Source organism: Mesoplodon bidens (genome assembly GCF_964165515.1).
Source record: "Mesoplodon bidens genome assembly, chromosome: 3".
Lineage (NCBI taxonomy): Eukaryota > Metazoa > Chordata > Mammalia > Artiodactyla > Ziphiidae > Mesoplodon > Mesoplodon bidens.
Genome location: NC_138178.1, coordinates 31,805,203 through 31,825,038, shown reverse-complemented (window position 1 = coordinate 31,825,038; position 19,836 = coordinate 31,805,203). Strand labels below are relative to the sequence as shown.

The 19,836-nt window shown below is 46.1% G+C and overlaps 1 protein-coding gene across 1 annotated transcript in view; it reads left to right on the top strand.

Moving 5' to 3' along the window:
- TRPM1 (transient receptor potential cation channel subfamily M member 1) overlaps positions 1–19,836 on the top strand; it is a gene marked incomplete at its 3' end in the record, with an annotated part of 136,051 nt that overhangs the window by 47,282 nt on the left and 68,933 nt on the right. Inside the window, exon 2 of the mRNA XM_081227301.1 lies at positions 19,587–19,666. Within this exon, the coding sequence (XP_081083427.1) occupies positions 19,587–19,666 (80 nt within the window). The remainder of the gene's footprint in view (positions 1–19,586; positions 19,667–19,836) is intronic.

Sequence of the window (19,836 nt, the reverse complement as noted above, 5' to 3'; positions counted from 1 at the left end):
ACCCATTCCGGGAGAGGGGTGGACCCTGGCCTGAATACACACTACCTAGATACAGGTCTCTGGCTCTGGAAGAAGAAGGCTGTAAGGGTGGCGCAGGTTCTGGCGCCCAGAAATTGGTGGCTTCCCCCATTCACAGAACAAGGCATGTCCCAGGGCACGACCTCATTCAAAAGTGTGATCCCAAAAAGCAGGGGTTGTCCCTGAGTCCATCCTATGATGGGGAAGGAAGACCACCCACAGCTGTAAAGCACAGCTTGTGTTGAGGAGTGTCTGCCTGGCTTAGCTTTGTGCAACCCTGTAAATGGGGAGTAGAGACATCTGACCCCCAGGCAGGGGTGTGACCTGCAGGAGCTCTCTGCTCAGATTCCAGACCTGGGGCTAAAAGCTGACCTTGGCCTCCTTCTTTTCTCCCACTTCCTCCCCCTGCCAACCCATCATCTTAGCTGAGTTCTAATAATTCACCCCTTTTTCCCAGCTAAGTGGAAAGTCCTCAGGTGGAGCAAGTGTGTTCTTCATGTGTCAGAACTCATTCATGATTGGCATAGCTGTGTGCAGGGTGGGTGGGTTAAAAACCCAATACATGGCCCATTTTCATTTCCTCTCCTCCGCCAACTGTCCGACATAAGCAGATGTCATAAGTAGATGTTATACGCATAAGCAGATGTGAGTTGGTCCCACAAGGCCTTCATTCCAGGATATCAAAATATCAGTCTGGGTCTGGGGTCTGTCCCGACATCTGTGGAAACTGGAGGTCCTTCCTGTCAATGGTGAAAAACGAGGAGCAGCTATCAAAGTGTCAGTAGCCTAAGCCCAGAGACTGTCAGTGTGTCTGGTCCAGCTGCACGGCTCTAAGGTGGTCCTCCTTTTCTTTTGTTTCGGTTTGGATTTTTCTCCCAATTGACGAGTTCCACTCGCTTGGGGCTAACTAGCAACCATCCTGCATTCTACCCAAAGGGCAGCATACCCTAGACTGGGGGGCTCGTAAGCAACAGAAAGTTATTCCTCACAGTTCTGGAGGCTGGAAGTCCGATATCAAGGCACCAGCAGATTTGGTGCCTGGTGAGGACCTGCTTCCTGGTTCATAGACATTCTTCTTCTCCCTGGGTCCTCAGCCGGCAGAATGGATGAGGGAGTTCTCTGGGGTCTCTTTTATAAGGACACTAATCCCATTCATGGGAGCTCCACCCTCATGACCCAATTGCATCCCAAAGGCCCCACCTCCCTAAAATACTCTTAATTTTAATTAAGTAATATTAATTACTGTGAGAGTAATTAATACTCTCACAGTGGGGTTAGGATTACAACACATGAATTTGAGGGGGACACAAGCATTCAGTGGATTGCGACTGTCATTCTACAAGTGTAGAAAAAGAATATGATCTTTTTGTAGTTGTGAATTAAGATGTGTCCCAGTCAAGATGTGGCCGATGACTTTGATATTTGCAATTGCTGCTTAAAATATGTATAAATTCGAGATGATGGAGCAGCAACCAGAAGTTTGCTACTAGAAGGTTAAAATGCTGCAGAAACCCCAAGGGTGCGACCAGGAGCTGCCCCCCACCCCACCCCCAGCCGGCTGCGGTCGGGAGACCCTTGCCTCAGAGAGGCTGCGCGTTGGTTGGCCAGGTACCCCAGCCACATCCTCGTTTTATTTTTAATATCAGTTATATTTTTCCTTAGAAAATTAAGAACACAATATAGACAATGAAGAACTTAAAGAAAAAAATTTCTGCATCCTCTATCACAAACACAACTTTGACAAGCTAATGAACTTCCTTCCATTTTTCCTAGCCTTATTCAGTATTGCCTTCAAAAAGAGAAATGTCTTCTTTTTTCAGTTTTTTTTCCTTTATAGGTTATTATAAGATATTGAGTACAGTTCCCTGTGCTATACAGTAGGTCTTTGTTGTTTACCTATTTATATGTAGTAGTGTGCATCTGCTAATCCAAACTCCTAATTTAAAAAAAAAGAGGGAGGGACTTCCCTGGTGGTCCAGTGGTTAAGACTCCACGCTTCCACTGCTGGGGGCACAGGTTCAATCCCTGGTCCAGGAACTAAGATCCCACAGGCTGTGCAGCACAGCCAAACCAAATAAACGAAAAACAACAAAACCCCCAAAAGAATAAAAATTAAATTAAATTAAAGAGAGAGAGAGAGATGTTCATAGCAGCACTCTTTGCAATAGCCAAAGAATGGCAACAACCCAGAGGTCCATCAGTTGATAAATTCATGAAATGGAATATTACTGAGGCATGAAAAGGAACAAAGTACTGACATGTGCTACAACATGGATAAACCTTGAAAACATGATGCTCAGTGAAAGAAGCCAGACATAAAAGACCACATAGTACATGATTCCATTTATGTAAAATGTACAAAATAGGCAAATCCATAGAGGCAAAAAGCAGATTTGTGGTTGTCGGGAACTGCATGAGTGTGGGGTGGGAAATGGGGAGTGACCCTGCTCTGGATATGAGACTTTTTTTAGGGATGATGAAAATACCTTGGGATTAGGTAATGGTGGTGGTTACAAGATGTTGGGGACATAGTGAAAACCACTGACTGACACCTTAAAAGGTGAATTTTAGGGTATGTGGATTATATCTCAATTTTTTTAAAAAAAGAAAGTAAAAAGAAGAAGATTATTTCCTTTGGCCTAAAGATCCAGCTCTGTCTCTGGAACTCCAGGTTGGAGGACCGACCGTGTCATGGTGTCGTAGGGAGGGCCCCTGGGGGGGAGGGACGTGGCCCAGGGGAGGGGGTGGGCTGTGACGACCACCAACATTCCCTGCAGGCCAGCCCTGTCACCTCCTGGGGATGGTGATGATCAAGCACAGGAAGTTAGGTGTCAAAGCTCTTCCAAGCGCTAGCCCATCATTGGAGTCTGTTATAATCTTCATTTTACAGGCGTGAGAACTGAGGCCCTGCCAGGGGAGGGGCAGCTGCTCAAGGTGGGCCCTTCGCCTGGGGTTCTACATGTTCCCTTTGCAGTTTGGGGCAGTGATGGGGTGGGGGGTCTGTCTGACCCAAGAGTCTCCCTGAAGGGCCACAGTGGGGAGTCTCATCCAAACCACCCAGAAGCGGCCTGTTGGACCCGGGGCCAGGGCCTCCTACAGTGGTGGGGCGAGAGGGTAGAGTGTGGGGCGGGAAGGAAGGATTGTGGGGTTTTTTTTTTTTTTTTTTTTTTTTTTTATTTATTTATTTTTTTTTTTTTGCGGTACGTGGGCCTCTCACTGTCGTGGCCCCTCCCGTTGCGGAGCACAGGCTCCGGACGCGCCGGCTCAACAGCCATGGCTCATGGGCCCAGCCGCTCCGCAGCACGTGGGATCCTCCCAGACCGGGGCACGAACCCGTGTCCCCTGCATCGGCAGGCGGACTCTCAACCACTGCGCCACCAGGGAAGCCCAGGATTGTGGGTTTTAATCCTCTGTGCACGTGAAGATGGGTGGTTTGTGCCAGCGCTCTGGAGAGTTCCCAGGCACATAGGTGCTGCCCCAGGTGGGGCCTGCAGGTGCCCCCAGCGGCCAGGCAAGGGCAGGGCGGGGTGTGTGGTGACCCACTGCCCCCTGCAGCTCTGCAGGACATCAGCCAGAGTCCCCACGTCCCCAGGGCGGTCCAGAGCAGCCAGAAGTCAAGGTTTTCACAAAGGACTCTCCCTCTCGGTTAATAACACCAGCTAATTCTCCTCTTAATACAAGGTCAAACCAAGTCCACGGGTGGGCCAAGTGCAGCTGTGGGGTGAGAGCGTGAGGCGTCTGCTCTAAATAGACACATGAAGCCAGCGGTTTCTTTCAGCTAAATTGGTCCACAAATCAGTCATTTCACTGTGGCATTTGCTGTTAATTTTGGCCCACGAAACAGGACTGCTGAGTAAACAGAGACTCGCCCAGCAGCAAACCAGCTCTTAGGTTCCCAAACCACTTCCTGAGGCCAAGGCCCGGCTGCCCTGTTGCCTCGGTCCCACCCTCCCCTCCCCACCTCCCCTGTCCCCCCATCCCGGCCTTGCCTTCTCCAGGGTGTCCCCCTGCAGCCTGCCCTACCCTCCTGCACCCTCCCCAGAGGCTCCTCCCCGTCTACGTGGACCTGTTCCAGAACGTCCTGGTGCCCCTCCTTCCCGGGGAACCTCTCCCAGGGGGTGAGGCTGGCTGTCTACACTTCCTCAGGCCTTTGCGCTAAAGCCACATAAAAATCCAGAGGATGATCGAGCATCCAGTGACCACGCCCCGGATTGTACAAGGGTTACCTTGGTCACATTTGTAGCAGATACTTCCTTTTTTTTTTCCCTTTCTTTAAACAAACAAACAGGGCTTCCCTGTTGGCGCAGTGGTTGAGAGTCCGCCTGCTGATGCAGGGGACACGGGTTCGTGCCCTGGTCCGGGAAGATCCCACATGCTGCGGAGCGGCTGGGCCCGTGAGCCATGGCCACTGAGCCTGTGCATCCGGAGCCTGTGCTCCACAGCGGGAGAGGCCACAACAGTGAGAGGCCCGCCTACCGCAAAACAAACAAACAAACACACAAGTTGTCAGGGCCTGTTCCCATGCCCATCAGCCCACTCCCCTCTGACTTCCCTCCCACACCTTCCAGCCCATCGTGGGCACATGGTCCTTGGTAGACAGCACTCCGAGGCCCCCGAGACGCTGTGTCTGTCCTCCACCTCCCCGGCCTTGCATCCTCAGCCCCCTCCGCTGCTCCTGGGGGCTCAGGGCCGCCACCTTCCTCTCTTCTTCCTGCAGTCCCAGTGATGCTCACTGTCTAGCATTATCTAGATATCGCCTGTGTGCTGAGTCCCATTCGTGCCACCAGCTGCTACACGACACCTCTGCCCTCCCTGAGGGTCCAGTGGGCGCCTGGAGCCTACGGTGTCCACTGCTGGGACCTGGCTCTCCTCCTCAGGCTGGGCCTGCGTGGCCCCCTCCACAAATCACACCACCAGCCGCCCGCTCCGCCAGCCAGAAACCCATGGTCGTGCTTGGGCTCCTCCCTTCGCTCCATCCTCACGGGCAGCAGGTCCCTTCCCCGCCCGTCAGCCACACCGAGTATCTCCTGTCCTCCCACCCGCTCCCAGCCTAGTCCCGGCCTCCAACCTCTCTGGCCTGGACCACACTCCGGTCTTCCCATGGGTGACCTGCCCCCCTTTGCCCATGTATAATCCAGTCTCACCAGTTCATGTCACTCCCTGCTCACCAGTCACTGTGGCCTAAAGGCCCTGCAGAATGAGCCCCACCTGCCTCCCCAGTCACCAGTTATTCCACATTCCCAGCCCAAGCCCCTCAGCCACCCACCCAGCTCTTCCCACTACACACTGTTCCCTCCCCCTAGAATTCTCTGCCAGTCTTTTCATTCTCAGTTGAAATGTGGTACTTGTTTGGCAAAGACTTCCCAATCCAACAAGGCCCCGGCCCCATGTGCACACCCCGTACTCTTTCATACCCTCTTCTCTTGTCCCTTCCTACTCTTCCCCAATCTGCAGTGCTCTGGCTTATTTGCTGCCTTGTTTGTTGGCCATGAGTTGTTACCTGACGGCAATGGAAGCCTGGCTCACCTCCACCCCAGCCGGTGGCCCTGCACGCAGCCTCACACTGGCCACGCAGTGGGCTCCCACAGAACACGGGGTGTATGAAGATATGACAGCTTGGTCTGTGCCTGCTCTTCCCTTACCAAGAGAAGCCCCCACTCAAACGCTTCTCTCGTGCTGGGTCCTCTCCTGCCCCTCCACAGCCCAGCCCCCTCCTACTCAGATGCGGGGTGGCACAAGGCATCTGCCCACCCCCACCAAACCCCATTCCCTCGCCTTTCTGCTCCTTGGTACCACCGCTCCCCCTCCACTCTCCAAACCCGTCCTCACCATACTGCTTCCCACCTGCTGCTACACCCAGCGCACCTTGCCGCGGCCCCAAGCGTCTTCCACCCACCTCTCCAAATCCTGCCCACCCTTTGAGACTTAACTCCCTGTACTTACCCACCCCCTGAACTCCCAGCCCCTGGTGGTCTCTGAACCACCAGTTGAAGCCTTGCTGACACACCGCCTCTGTTTCTGTTTGCATCTTACTACCCTGTGATAGAAATGCAGTCGTCCCCCCTTATCCGTGATTTTGTTTTCTGCAGTTTCAGTTACTTGCGGTCAACCCAGTCTGAAAATATTAAACGGAAAACTCTAGAAATAAACAATTAAGTCTTGAGTTGCCATGCTGTTCTGAGTAGCAGGATGAAATCTCACGCTGTCCTGATCCATCCCATCCAGCATCTCCAGCCATGGATGTGGTCTGATGCTGACATCCAGCCACGGATACCGCCACGGCCGCATGATCCAGGGTCACCTGGAGCAGGCGATCCTCCTTCTGACTTGTGGTCAGAAGGTCCTTAGCAGCCTAATGCTATGTCGCAGTGTCTGTGTCATTCACCTCACTGCATCTCTTCTCATAGGCATTTTATCATCTCACATCATCATCAGAAGAAGGGTGAGTACACCACAGGAAGATATTTTGAGGGAGAGAAAGCACGTTCACATAACTTTCATTACAATATATTGTTATAGTTGTTCTATTTTATTTTTACGTATCATTCTTAATCTCTTGCTGTGTCTAATTTAAAAATTAAGCTTTATCATAGGTATGTATGCATAGGAAAAAACATAGTATATACAGAATTCGGTACCATCTGGGTTTTGGGCACCCACGGGGGGTCTTGGAACGTATGAGGATTTCCATTTAAATGTAGTATCTCCCAAATATTGTACAAGTGTTATCCCGGCTGAAGTTCAGAAGTATGCAAGGCAGTGCCCCCTTCAGAGCAGGGAAAGTCTCAGCTCAGTGGAGCGGGCAGAGCCCCCGCGGTCCCTCACTCAGCCTCGTGCACTGTCTCGGGTGGGATCCTAATCCCCAGGGCAGATGTTCCCATTATCTTGCCCCCAAAGCATTTAAAACAATCATTTCCGATGGACAGGAATATTTCAGATGAGGGGGCGGGACCTAACCTGAGGGGGCGGGGAGGACCAGGCGGGTTTATGAATGAACCCCAGGAGGCTCTGTTTTCCTTTCAGCGAGTCCACGCCTTTTGTTAATACCTTAGCTGACTCAGCCCTGGGAGTGTGTCCTCAGCAGGGGAGGTAGGATTGTTTACCGAGGGGCCTCCACGCATTGCTCTCACCTTCATCAGCCTCTGAGGCTGCGCTCACCCCACGTGAACTGAGGCTCTCCCGGGTGATCTGGGTGACCTCCTGCCCTGAGTGCACCACCGGCCCCGCGGGGGCCCGGGGACAGGCCGCTGCCCGCAGCTCTGGCGATACTCCACCTGGGCTATTGAATCACTCCCTTAGTAACCATGCGATAGTGAGCACCTCCCCTCCGCTGGGCACTCATGCAGAGGACTGAGCAGGGCTGGGGCTTCTGTGGCTTTTGTGGGAGGGGAGGGGGCAAAGGAAAGAGGGAGGGGGTATAGAAACAGAACGCGGGGGCTGGGGGCTGGGGGGTCAGAGAGCCTCCCCAAAAGCAACTTTTGAGCAGAGTCTGGACACTGTGAGGCATGATTTCAGGAAATAGTGAGTGGCTCTTGGACTGCTCGTTCATCCTCGGAAGATTCTAGAACATTTCTGGAGACTAAGCAGTAACTTGGAATTTTGAACTGAGGATATTTTTCTTAACTAAACTTTTTAAACAATTAAGAGTTAATACTAAAGCAAAGCCTTTCTTTCCTCGGCGAAAGTATGTTAGTCACATGCCAGCTTTTTCCTAAGAAAAAAAATGGATTTTCGGTGAAGCAGAGGCAAGTGGGTTGAGCCAGGAGCAGCGTGCACACCAGCTGCTGTCCCTGCCCAGGGCCACAAGCAGGGCCAGTGCTGGGCGCCCTCTGAAAAGCTCCCTCCTGAGCTGGGGGTCAGGATGCAAGGCCGATGCTCCTGGAGGGGCCACAGACACCCCAGACCTGCACCAAGGAAGAATGGGGGCCCTCGGTGGTGATGGCGTTTAAACGCTGCCTGTGAGAGAACAGACCTGAATAAATCAGAGTCGCGTTACTGCTGTCCAAGCTCCTCACCCACCTCAGCGTATGAAATCCTGCAGGGCAGATGATGGCGTTTCCCCCTTTTGATGATGGGGGGCCTGAGCCTAGTTATTCAAGGGGCTGGACACTGGCTTTCTGATTTCCCACACCGTGTTGTCAAGAGATTCCTGGGAAGGGCCCACTTGTTGGTTTCTTATGCAGGGGTGGGGTGGGGGGGACTCTAGGCCCAGCAGAGGGGGCTGGGCCTAGAGGGGCAGGGGTGAGGCCTAGAGAGGGATCAGAGGGTGGGACCCAGAGAGGGTGGGGCGGGGCCAAAGGGGGCCAAGGGGCGGGGTGAGAGACTCAAGGATATTCCAAGGTCATGTCTCTACAACCTCTGCAACCATTCCCATCTTTCCTTGTCTTTCATAGCCTTGAGACTTTTGAAGAATATAGGTCAGTTATTATCCAGGATGCCCCTCAATTTGGATTGTCTAAGGTTTCCTCCCGATTAGATTCAGGTTATGCATTTTTGGCATTTTTTGTTCTTTTCAGTGCATATCATCTGGAGGCTGGTGGTGAATATGGGTTTCATTGCTGGTGATGCTCACTTTGTGTTAGGTGGTGTTCACCAGATTTCTCCACTGTCAGGTTACTCATGTCTTCTTTGTAATGAATGACTATCTATGGGAGATACTTTGCGGCTGTATGAGTGTCCTGTTGCTCTTCAGACTTTTACCACCTACTTGTAGCTTTCGTCGAAGATTCTTGACTGTTGCCAAATGGGGATTTTTCTAGTTCCTTCATTCTTTCTGCATTTATTAGATGACTAGTAAACGGAAGAAGCAGCTTTCCCATCTCCCTTATGTGTTTATTTACGTGTGAATTTATACTGGTGTGGAATCGTGGGTCCTCATTTCAGCCAAAGGGTTATCATTCTTTATTGTGATCATTTAGTTTCATGCTCAAGTCATCCCAGATAAAGCCAGTGAGAACCCCTTCAAAGAGGCTTCTGTGTTCTTCAGACAAGTTCCCATGTCAAAAATAAACATTTCTTTACTTTCTGGCACAAGATGTTCCAAGCTCATCTTGTACGTTCTCTGCCCCAGATCTGGATTCAGTCATTTGTCCAAGGAGCCCTGGCTTCTTTTAGGGGAGAATGCTATTTAGAAACAGATACTTGAGCACTAAGTATACTCAGTGCTATCAGAGTGTTTTTAGGCACTTTCAGTGGATAGAGCCAGAAAATAAATATACATACGTGTACATGTGTGGTAGGCCTATGACCCCAGTGATCCCAGCCTCCTGAGAGCTGTGCCTCCCAGCTAGGAATGCCCAGGGCACCCACATAGGCCTGTATCCTTGTAGGGAGCCCCACAGACATTTCCCCCACTGGGACTCATGTTGTGGTTGGACCAGGCTTTGTGGTTCTTTTCTTTTTTTTTTTTTATAAATTTATTTATTTATTTTTGGCTGCATTGGGTCTTCGTTGCTGCGCATGTCTGTCTCTAGTTGCGGCGAGCAGAGGCCACTCTTCGTTGCGGTGCATGGGCTTCTCGTTGCGGTGGCTTCTCTTGTTGTGGAGCTCAGGCTCTAGCCTCATGGGCTTCCGTAGTTGTGGCACGCGGGCTCAGTAGTTGTGGCTCACAGGCTCTAGAGCACAGGCTCAGTAGCTGTGGCGCACGGGCTTAGTTGCTATGCAGCATGTGGGACCTTCCCAGACCAGGGCTCAAACCCATGTCACCTGTATTGGCAGGCGGATTCTTAACCACTGAGCCACCCTGTAAGCCCGCCCTTGTGGTTCTTATTACGATTGCAAGATACACTTCAGCAAAAACCAAGAGAATTTTGAGGAACAAAATTTACTCCTCACAGGTCACACCCAAGGAAGGGCCACACAGCAAGGTCATGGGGAGAGAAGGTGGGCCGGAATCTGCCTTTATTAGGGTCCAAGGGCAGGGTGTCTAGAGTCTTTACTGGCTAATTTAAAGCCTGAGATCGGGAATCAGGGGGCAGGAAGGGAGAAGCGGTGTCATCCAGGGCTTTCAAGGGTAGGGGTGGCCCCACTCCTTATCTGGTTGTTTGGCTAGTAGCTGTGTCTTACAGTCTGTTCATTCGAGATGGGTGTCTTTCGAAATGAATGTGTCAGCCATCAGATGCTTAATTCCAGGCACTGACATTACAGTAACCCTCTCCCCCTGAGTGTGGGCTGGACCAAGTGACTCACTTCTAATGAATAGAGTACAGCAAAAGTGGAAATTCCTTGGCGGTTCAGGGGTTAGGACTCCACGCTTCCACTGCAGTGGGGAGGGGTTCAATCCCTGGTCAGAGAACTAAGATCCTGCATGCTGCGTAGTGCGGCCCCCCCAAAAAAAGATTTGGTGTTGAGGGGGAAAGGTTAAGGTGAAAGGCAAATCAATAAACACATTATCTTAAAAAAAAAAAAGGAAAAGAAATACGGCAAAAGTGATGAGGTATTGCTTCACGTGTTAGGTTATAAAGACACGCTGGCTTCCATCTTGCATGTGTCTTGGGCTCCTCGCTCTGATGGGGCACCTGCCAGGCTGTGAACCGCCCTGGGAGAGGCTCACGTGGAAGGAACTGAGGGAGGACATGGGCCAACAGCCCTCGAGAGCAGGTGGTTCTCACCAACAGCAACCACGCAAAGGGGCTTGGAGATGGATACACCCCAGCCGCCCTCCTCCAGATGAGACCACAGTTCCCGCCCATCCTTGATTGAATCCTTGTGAGAGACGAGAGTCAGGAGCACCCAGCTAAGCCCCATCCAATCCCCGGTCCACTGTGACATAATCAATGTTTGTTGCTGGCGTTTTTTTTTTTTTAACAGCTCTAAGGTTTTCATGGTTGTTGAACTTAAGCCAAATGAATAATTCTTTTTTCATTATTTAATTTTTTATTTTACATTGAGGTATAGTTGATTTACAATGCTGTGTTAGTTTCAAGTGTACAGCAACGTGATTCAGTTATACATATACATGTATCTATTCTTTTTCAGATTCTTTTACTATATAGGTTATGACAGAATACTGAGTAGAATTCCCTGTGCTATACAGTAAGTAGGTCCTTGTTGTTTATCTATTTTATATAAATAAATGTTGTTTTAAGCCACTAAGTTCTGGGGCAGTTTGTTATGTTAAGCATAGGCAACTAATACAATCTGTTATATGTAGTTGGTGTGGGGGGGGCAGGGGGGAACCACATACACACCTACATCCATTCTTGTATCTATCTCTACTTATTAAAATCCCAGGTTCATATTGATAATTTCAATTTCAGTCCAATGCTACAGGGATTCATTCTAACCTTCCCCACTTCCCATATTTGTAATTCCCTTCTCCAACAGGGAGAAACCCAGCTCCCATTACCCACAGATATTGATTTATTTGTTTAGTCCTAGAAGACACAGAAAGTTGTTTTAGAAACGTCATCCTACATCTGGGTGAGAAAGTAACCGACTCTCTAAGCAAATACAGTATTTGTTTAGATTCTTCTTGTCTTTCTCCAAAGACATATTGTGCAAATACTGTGAATTATGTTTTTTTTTTTCCCAGAAAAGAGTTGTGTTCTCCCAGCTTCTCTGGGAAGTAAAGAGTGAAATGCAAAAGGAAAGCATGTTTTCTTCCTTCCAGCTGATGATCCACTTGGCTATTTTGCCTCAGACTGTTAGAACATTCCACGTAAGAAGGGCTGGGGCTGGGACTTCAGCTGAACTTTCTCCTCTGGACCAATGCTGCCACTTTTCCTCATCAGCAACTTAGTTTTCAAGCAGTCATTAAATTATTTGGAGGGAAAACTGGATGGTGTTGTTTTTTCAGGGCCTCGGGGGAAGACCTTGAACTACAATCATTCCTGTTATTCAAAAAGAAACCAAGTGATCAGCTGACTCTGAGTTCTCCCTAGAAAGCCTCCTCGGTCTGGGTGGGACTCGCAGCTCCTTCCAGCAGGTTAGAAACCCAGGTTGGACTGTCCCTGCATGGCTGGGACTGGGGTCAGGGCTCTCTATGGAGCCACGAAAGTGGCCTCGGGTCCTTGACATGCCCTCGTTGGGGAGGTCCTCTGTGACCCTGGGCTGTCACTGCCACTCTTGTCAAGAGACAAGGGAGCCCCCCAGATCAGCATTGCTGCCAGGTGGGTGGGGTCAGCAACTAGACACCTCGGGTCACAGGTCAAAGGTCGCACCGTGATGCTCCCCCTCGCAGCTGCAGGAGAGAGCCCAGGATTGGGCGGGGGGGGCGCTGTCAGCCCACTGTGGTTTCTCCAAGATCTGACTCTGCCCGGCCACTCCACGTGCCCGGCCACCCACCCCGCCACGAGCCTGGGACACACACGCATTGTGTGCACAGCACATAATACGCAGCACACGCGCCATGTGCATAACACATAAATACACACCACATACACACACCCATTGCACGTGTACCCACGTCACACCACACACGAATGCATCACACAGGTATACACACATCACACATCAAGCCGGGCCTCAAGGAGATATAGGAAAGGATGCTGGCTCCCCAGTGAGGTGGGCAGGGATTTCCCCCTCCACTCCAGGAAGCCATCCCTGCTGCCTGCGCGTTTCAGCATGTGCTGTGTCCACCCCTCACCTGACATTTCTAGGCGGTGGACGGATCTTGCACTGAAGTGTTTCTCTGGCAAGTCCCCATAGCACTCAGCACCTTGCACAAGAGACATCTTCAACAAACGGATACAGATGAATTGGGGTTCAGCAAATGAAAAATGACACCACTTTATGATGAGAGTTGCAGGACTATGGAGAATTTCTTTCTTTAAAAAAAATTGTTTTATTTTACTTTTTCATTTCAGGCAAAAGTTTTCCATTTTGAAATAGGTAGTACATTTACATCATTCAAAATTTTAAAGGGAAAAACGTAGATCCACAACTGAAAGCTGCACACAGGTGTTTATGGCATCTTTATTCATAACTGCCAAAACTTAGAAGCAACCACGTTCAGAGGGTGGATGGGTAAATAAACTGTGGCACATCCAGACAATGGAATATTATTCAGCACTAAAAAAAAAAGTGTTATCACCCATAGAAGGCGTGGAGGAAGCTTAAATGCATTAAAACTAAGTGAAAGAAGACAATCTGAAAAGGCTTCATACTAGATGAATCCAACTACATGACATTCTGGAAAAGGTGAAACTACAGAGACAATAAAAAGCTCAGTGGTTGCCAGGGGTTAGGACGGAGGGAGGGAGGGATGAATAGGTGGAGCACAGAGGATTTTTAGGGCAGTGAAAATACTTTGTATGATATTATAATGATGGCTACATGTCATTATAATTTGTCCAACCCATAGAATGTATGATGCCGAGAGTGAAGTAACGTATACTATGGACTTCGGGTGATGGTGATGTGTCATTGTAGGTTTGACCTTGGTAATAAATGCACCACCCTGGTGGAGAATGTTGATAATGGGGGAGGGTCAGGGCGTATGTGGGAAATCTGTACCTCCCTCTCAATTTTGTTGTGAAGCTAGAACTGCTCTAAAAAAAAAAAGTCTTTATTTAGTCTTTTTTTTTTAATTGGAGTATAGTTGATTTACAATGTTGTGTTAGTTTCAGGTGTACAGCAAAGTGATTCTATATATAATACATATATATATATTATATATTAATATATATATAGAATATATATATATATATATATATTCTATATATATTCTTTTTTTTTTTTTTTTGGCAGCGCCATGCAGCTTGCAAGATCTTAGTTCTCTGACCGGGGATTGAACCCCAGCCCAGGCAGTGAAAGCGCCGAGTCCTAACCCTGGACCACCAGGGAATTCCCATGTATTCTTTTTCAATTTCTTTTCCTTTATAGGTTATTACAAGATATTGAGTATAGTTCCCTGTGCCATACAGTAGGTCCTTGTTGTTTATCTATTTTATATATAGTAGTGTGTTTATGTTAATCCCAAACTCCTAATTTATCCCTCCCCCCCCTTCCCCTTTGGTAACCATAAATTTGTTTTCTATGCCTGTGAGTCTGTTTCTATTCTGTAAATAAGTTCATTTGTATAATTTTTTTAGATTCCACATATAAGCGATCTCATATGATATTTTTCTTTCTCTGTCTGGCTTACTTAACTTAGTATGATAAAAACATTAACTCTTTTAAAAAATTGAGAAAGGCAGGCTTCCCTTGTGGTGCAGTGGTTAAGAACCGCCTGCCAGTGCAGGGGACATGGGTTCGATCCCTGGTTGGGGGAGATCCCACATGCCGCGGAGCAACTAAGCCCGTGAGCCACAACTACTGAGCCTGCGCTCTACAGCCCACGAGCCACAACTACTGAGCCTGTGCTCCAACACCACAGAAGCCTGCGCGCCTAGAGCCCTTGCTCCACAGCAAGAGAAGCTACCACAAGAGAAGGCTGCGCACTGCAACGAAGACCCAACGCAGCCAAAAATAAATAAATAAATAAATCTTAAAAAAAAAAAAAATTGAGAAAGGCACCCAGGCTATGGGCATCTCCTTCCCACCCAGGTCCCCGAGGCCTCAAGATCTCCCCCTGGGGGAACCGGTGTCAGCTGCTCCTGGGGAATCCTTCCCAGTATGTGGTGCCTATTTTCCAGCAAGTGTACTTGCATATTTACATTTCTCCCCTCTAACAGAATGATGATACTCTAGAAATTAACCCATGACTTCCTTTTTCACTTACTATAGCTCAGTGATCTTTCCCTATTGATAGAGAACGTCTTATTCCTTTTTTTTTTTTTTTTTTTAGAGTTTCAGAAAATTGACAACTGTTCTATGATTCAGGTAACAATCCCCTACTGATAAACAGCAGGTGACTCCCAGCCTTTTGATATCATAAGCAGTGATGCAGTAAATAACCCTGGACATGTGTCGTTTGTTCAGGCATATCTGTAGATTAAAATCCTAAAAATGGCACGTCAAAAGGTATAAGCTTCATAATTGTGACAAATTATTGCCAAATTACCCTCGATGGAGAATGTACCAATTTCCAGCCCCAGCAGTGGTGTTATATGAATACGTATTTCCTCACAACCTCCAATATTTTTTTTTCTTGGAAAATACTTTAATTCTCCCAAAGAGCCATTCAAAAAAAAAGAAGGAGCGATATACGCTAAGATAGAAAAAACTTAGTAGCTACATAGGACATCAAAAACTGACCCGTTCTAGAAGATGCTACATTAAATCCTTTTTAAAATGAGTAATATAATACCTTTTAAATAAGTTCAGAGATAAAAGTTCCAATTTTAAAAAGAAGAGGACAGGGCTTCCCTGGTGGCGCAGTGGTTGAGAGTCCGCCTGCTGATGCAGGGGACGCGGGTTCGTGCCCCGGTCCGGGAAGATCCCACATGCCGCGGAGCGGCTGGGCCCGTGAGCCATGGCCGCTGAGCCTACGCGTCCGGAGCCTGTGCTCCGCAATGGGAGAGGCCACAACAGTGAGAGCCCCGCGTACCGCAAAAAAAAAGAAAAAAAAAAAAAAAAGAAGAGGACAAATCAGATAGGCTAGTTAGAACTTACGGGGTGATTTCACCAATTAGACAAAAGAAAAAATTGTCCAGCCTTCCTGCAGTCATCAGAGGCCTGCTCAACAGGTGAACATGAACATCTTCTGCTCAGAGATACTCAGGATATTGGTCAAACTAATAGAAACAAAGCATTCACATATACGTAGTAAAGAAAATATTTATATCACTAAGGTCAAAGACTGGATATGTGTATGCTAATTGGCTTTCACCATGTATTTTCTTCACTAACAGCCACTTCTCATGGATATAGTTTGTAATCATATCAATAAATTATTTTATAAAACAACAAATCCCAATTGCATGTAATATTGTTCAACTCCTCTTAGCATGGTTCACTTAGGAAATGTCCAAGTATATAATCATGCTGTCAGACCTCAGAGTGACCTGAAAATCTTCCCATCACACTCATCCCAGGAACCCTTTGCCTTTTTGTTGTAATATATCATTATCATGTTATAGTGAATATTGCTATTTAATTTTCCATAAATAAACATTCTAAACTTTTGTATATGATATAAGAATAGTTTTCTGGTTGGCCAGAAAATAGTAATAGTAATTTTGCTCAAAAATATGAGTGCTCATAATCAAACAATGGGATTTATGGTACACACTTCAAAAATGCTGAAGATCAAAGAGTATAGCAACTGTGAATATACTTAAGGATTATCATTTAGTTAGTTTATATTATTCTACCAGCTTAATACACAAATTGTAACCTTCTAATTGCTAGTTCCAAAGACTCACATTGTACATAAAGAATCTTCAACAGCTGTCAAAATTCTCTACTTTTTCTTTCCTATAAATGTCTCAATTGGGAAAGATAAACACAAAAACAACTATATGGTTTTCATTAAAATAGGAAAAATAGAAATTAGGGAACACTGCATCCTTTACAGCATCCTGGGTCCCTAGAATCCTTGTGGAAATACACAGTTGCCAGTGATACTAACCAAACAGAATGATGGTTTTTTCCAGGGATAAGTAGCACCTACTTTATACTTCTGGAAGGAGGGGAATTTTATAGCTTCCTGACTTCTCCCACTGCTTGAGATTCTGGAAAGTGTTTGCCAACTACCTGATATATATATACAACGTACATCTAGCATGGAGGAATTTACTGAGAGGTAGATGAGTTATAGGTCAAATCTCAAGCTTCTCTGAGCATTTGTCCAGAACTAGGCCCCAGACTTCCTTGAAGGCTCCCTCAACATATGTTCAACCACACTTGTATTTGGGAGGTTCTTATATTGAACATGGTCTAAGGACCACAGTTACAAATCCATTTCTCCACAGTCTACTCCTTGATCCTTAATGAGTTATTTAGCCAGTAACCATGAGGTATATATTTTTGTATATTTTATAACTGGGGATCATAAATCCCCAGACATATATAGATATGATTTTATGGAACTCAATCTGTTCTTTTTGAGCACCCTCATGGACTTAGGGCTTTTTACAGATTCAACTAGTTCTAGTTATTATAATCATGGTCTTCTTTTTCATATTTAAATTATCAAAATTCAGCCAATAAAAGGTCTTTGAAGTTGGCATCTTTGTCAGTACTTCTGAACATCTTGGAAAGTATTCTTGCTTTCTCACAACAATAATATATTCTAGACCAGTCCTATTTATTCTGCCTGCAAACATAAATGCAGTGTTCTCCAAACAATTCCGGCTCATTTTAGTTGACAATAGTATCTGCAGAAGGCCAACAAACAAGATATTTAAACTCAGAGAGCCTTAGTTTCCTCTCTACAATGAGTATTTTAGAACACACTGAGCACTCTGATAATGTTTTCTAAATACTATTATCCATTATACAGAACCAGGGCTCCTTGGAGAAATGGCTCATTTTAAGTCTGGGTGAAGAAATGAACAAGACAGGCATAGAGTATCTTGTAACAGAAAGAAAATAAGTACTCAAAACAATGTGCTACCTAGAAAAAAATTTAACAAAAGAAGTACAAGACTTGTACCCTTGAAACTATAAAACATTGTTGAAAGAAATCAAATTAAGAAGATCTAAACAAATGGAAAGATAACCTATGTTCACAAATTGAAATGCTTAACATAAATTAAATGGCAATATTCCCCAAACTGATGAAGTGATTCAGCACAATCCCCATCTAAATCCTACCTGCTTTTTTTTTCCTCCCAGAAATCAACAAGCAGAGCCAAATATTCATATGGAAATACAAGGGACCCAGGAAAACCAAAACAATCTTGCTCCCTCTGCTATATTTTGGAAGAGTCTGAGAAAGATAGATGTTAGCTCTTCTCTAAACGTTTGATAGAATTTGCCTGTGAAGCTATCTGGTCCTGGACTTTTGTTTGTTGGAAGATTTTTAACACAATTTCAATTTCAGTGCTTGTGATTGGTCTGTTTATATTTTCTATTTCTTCCTGGTTCAGTCTCGGAAGGTTATGCTTTTCTAAGAATTCATGCATTTCTTCCAGGTTGTCCATTTTATTGGCATATAGTTGCTTGTAGTAATCTCTCATGATCCTTTGTTTTTCTGCAGTGTCAGTTGTTACTTCTTTTTCATTTCTAATTCTATTGATTTGAGTCTTCTCCCTTTTTTTCTTGATGAGTGTGGCTAATGGTTTATCAATTTTGTTTATCTTCTCAAAGAACCAGCTTTTAGTTTTATTGATCTTTACTATTGTTTCCTTCATTTCTTTTTCATTTATTTCTGATCTGATCTTTACGATTTCTTTCTTTCTGCTAACTTTGGGTTTTTTTGTTCTTCTTTCTCTAATTGTTTTAAGTGTAAGGTTAGGCTGTTTATTTGAGATGTTTCTTGTTTCTTGAGGTAGGACTGCATTGCTATAAACTTCCCTCTTAGAACTGCTTTTGCTGCATCCCATAGGTTTTGGGTTGTTGTGTTATCATAGTCATTTTTTTCTAGGTATTTTTTTATTTCTTCAGTGATTTCTTGGTTATTTAGTAGTGTATTGTTTAGCCTCCATGTGTTTGTATTTTTTACAGATTTTTTTCCTGTAGCTGATATCTAGTCTCATAGTGTTGTTGTTGGAAAAGATACTTGATACAATTTCAATTTTCTTAAATTTACCAAGGCTTGATTGGTGACCCAAGATATGATCTATCCTGGAGAATGTTCCATGAGCACTTGAGAAAAATGTGTATTCTGTTGGTTTTGGATGGAATGTCCTATAAATATCAATTAAGTCCATCTTGTTTAATGTGTCATTTAAGGCTTGTGTTTCCTTATTTATTTTCATTTTGGGTGAAGGTCCTTCTGCTGATATTATCAGTGTTGGGTGGGGATGAAGCAACAATCTGCCAAAATCTGAACCATCCTTGCCAGGTTTGGGGTTTCTGTAGAGAAGTTACCTCTACCAGGTCTGACTGACATAGCACAGGAAAATAGTGCAGTCATTCCTCCTAGCATAGAATGTACTTCAGAAGAAGATGTTTAAGGGGTCAGTGGCACCTCGCTGTCTCCCCAGAGGCAGCCCTTCAACAGTTGCAGCAGTCAGAGCACCACCCTGAGGTGGGGTACATCAAGCCTGCCTGCAGCTCTCGGATCCCACCTCCAATATTTTTAATTCTAAAAATAACATTCAGTGAATCTGAGCACCATTTAGAAAAATTACTTGTAAATTAATTAATTAATTAAAAATGACTATGGTGTGTGGGGAGCCTGAGAATCTGGAGAAGATGGGGTCTTGAGAGCAAATCAAAGACCTGACCAGAGACTGGCCAACTTTGTCAGCTTCTCCGGTAACTCACGTCCACACCAGGCTCCGTGGGGCACTGGCTTACTCCAGGGGCATCATCATTCTCCATTTTCAGACTCTGACTAGCATACAAAACCCAGGTTGTAGCCCTATGGAAACCATGAATACATACTTCTGAGCCATTTCTCTTAAAAGAAACCAGAGCTAAGATCCTGAAAGACTTGTGTCTACCATTCTTGGACGTGTCTATTCAGATGTTTTGGACAGACTTCCTGTTATTATTCATTTTATAAAAGCAAAAGAATGAACTCTATGGATGGCTTGGGAATATCTTGGTCTAATTTCCACTTTTTTCTCTTCCAGGGACAGAAAGCTTGGATAGAAAAAACCTTTTGCAAACGAGAATGTATCTTTGTAATTCCCAGCACTAAAGATCCTAACAGGTAAATTAGAAGCCATAATTAAGACATTATTCAAACCTGCACTTCTCTGCCAGTTGCCAGCAACTATTCTGGTGTTTGGGGGAGAAAGAGAAGAAGTCAAGGACAGCTAGAACTTATGCCCCACGTGAGTCATTAACTAGGGAGTCACCTGCACTATAAGTTCCTCTGTA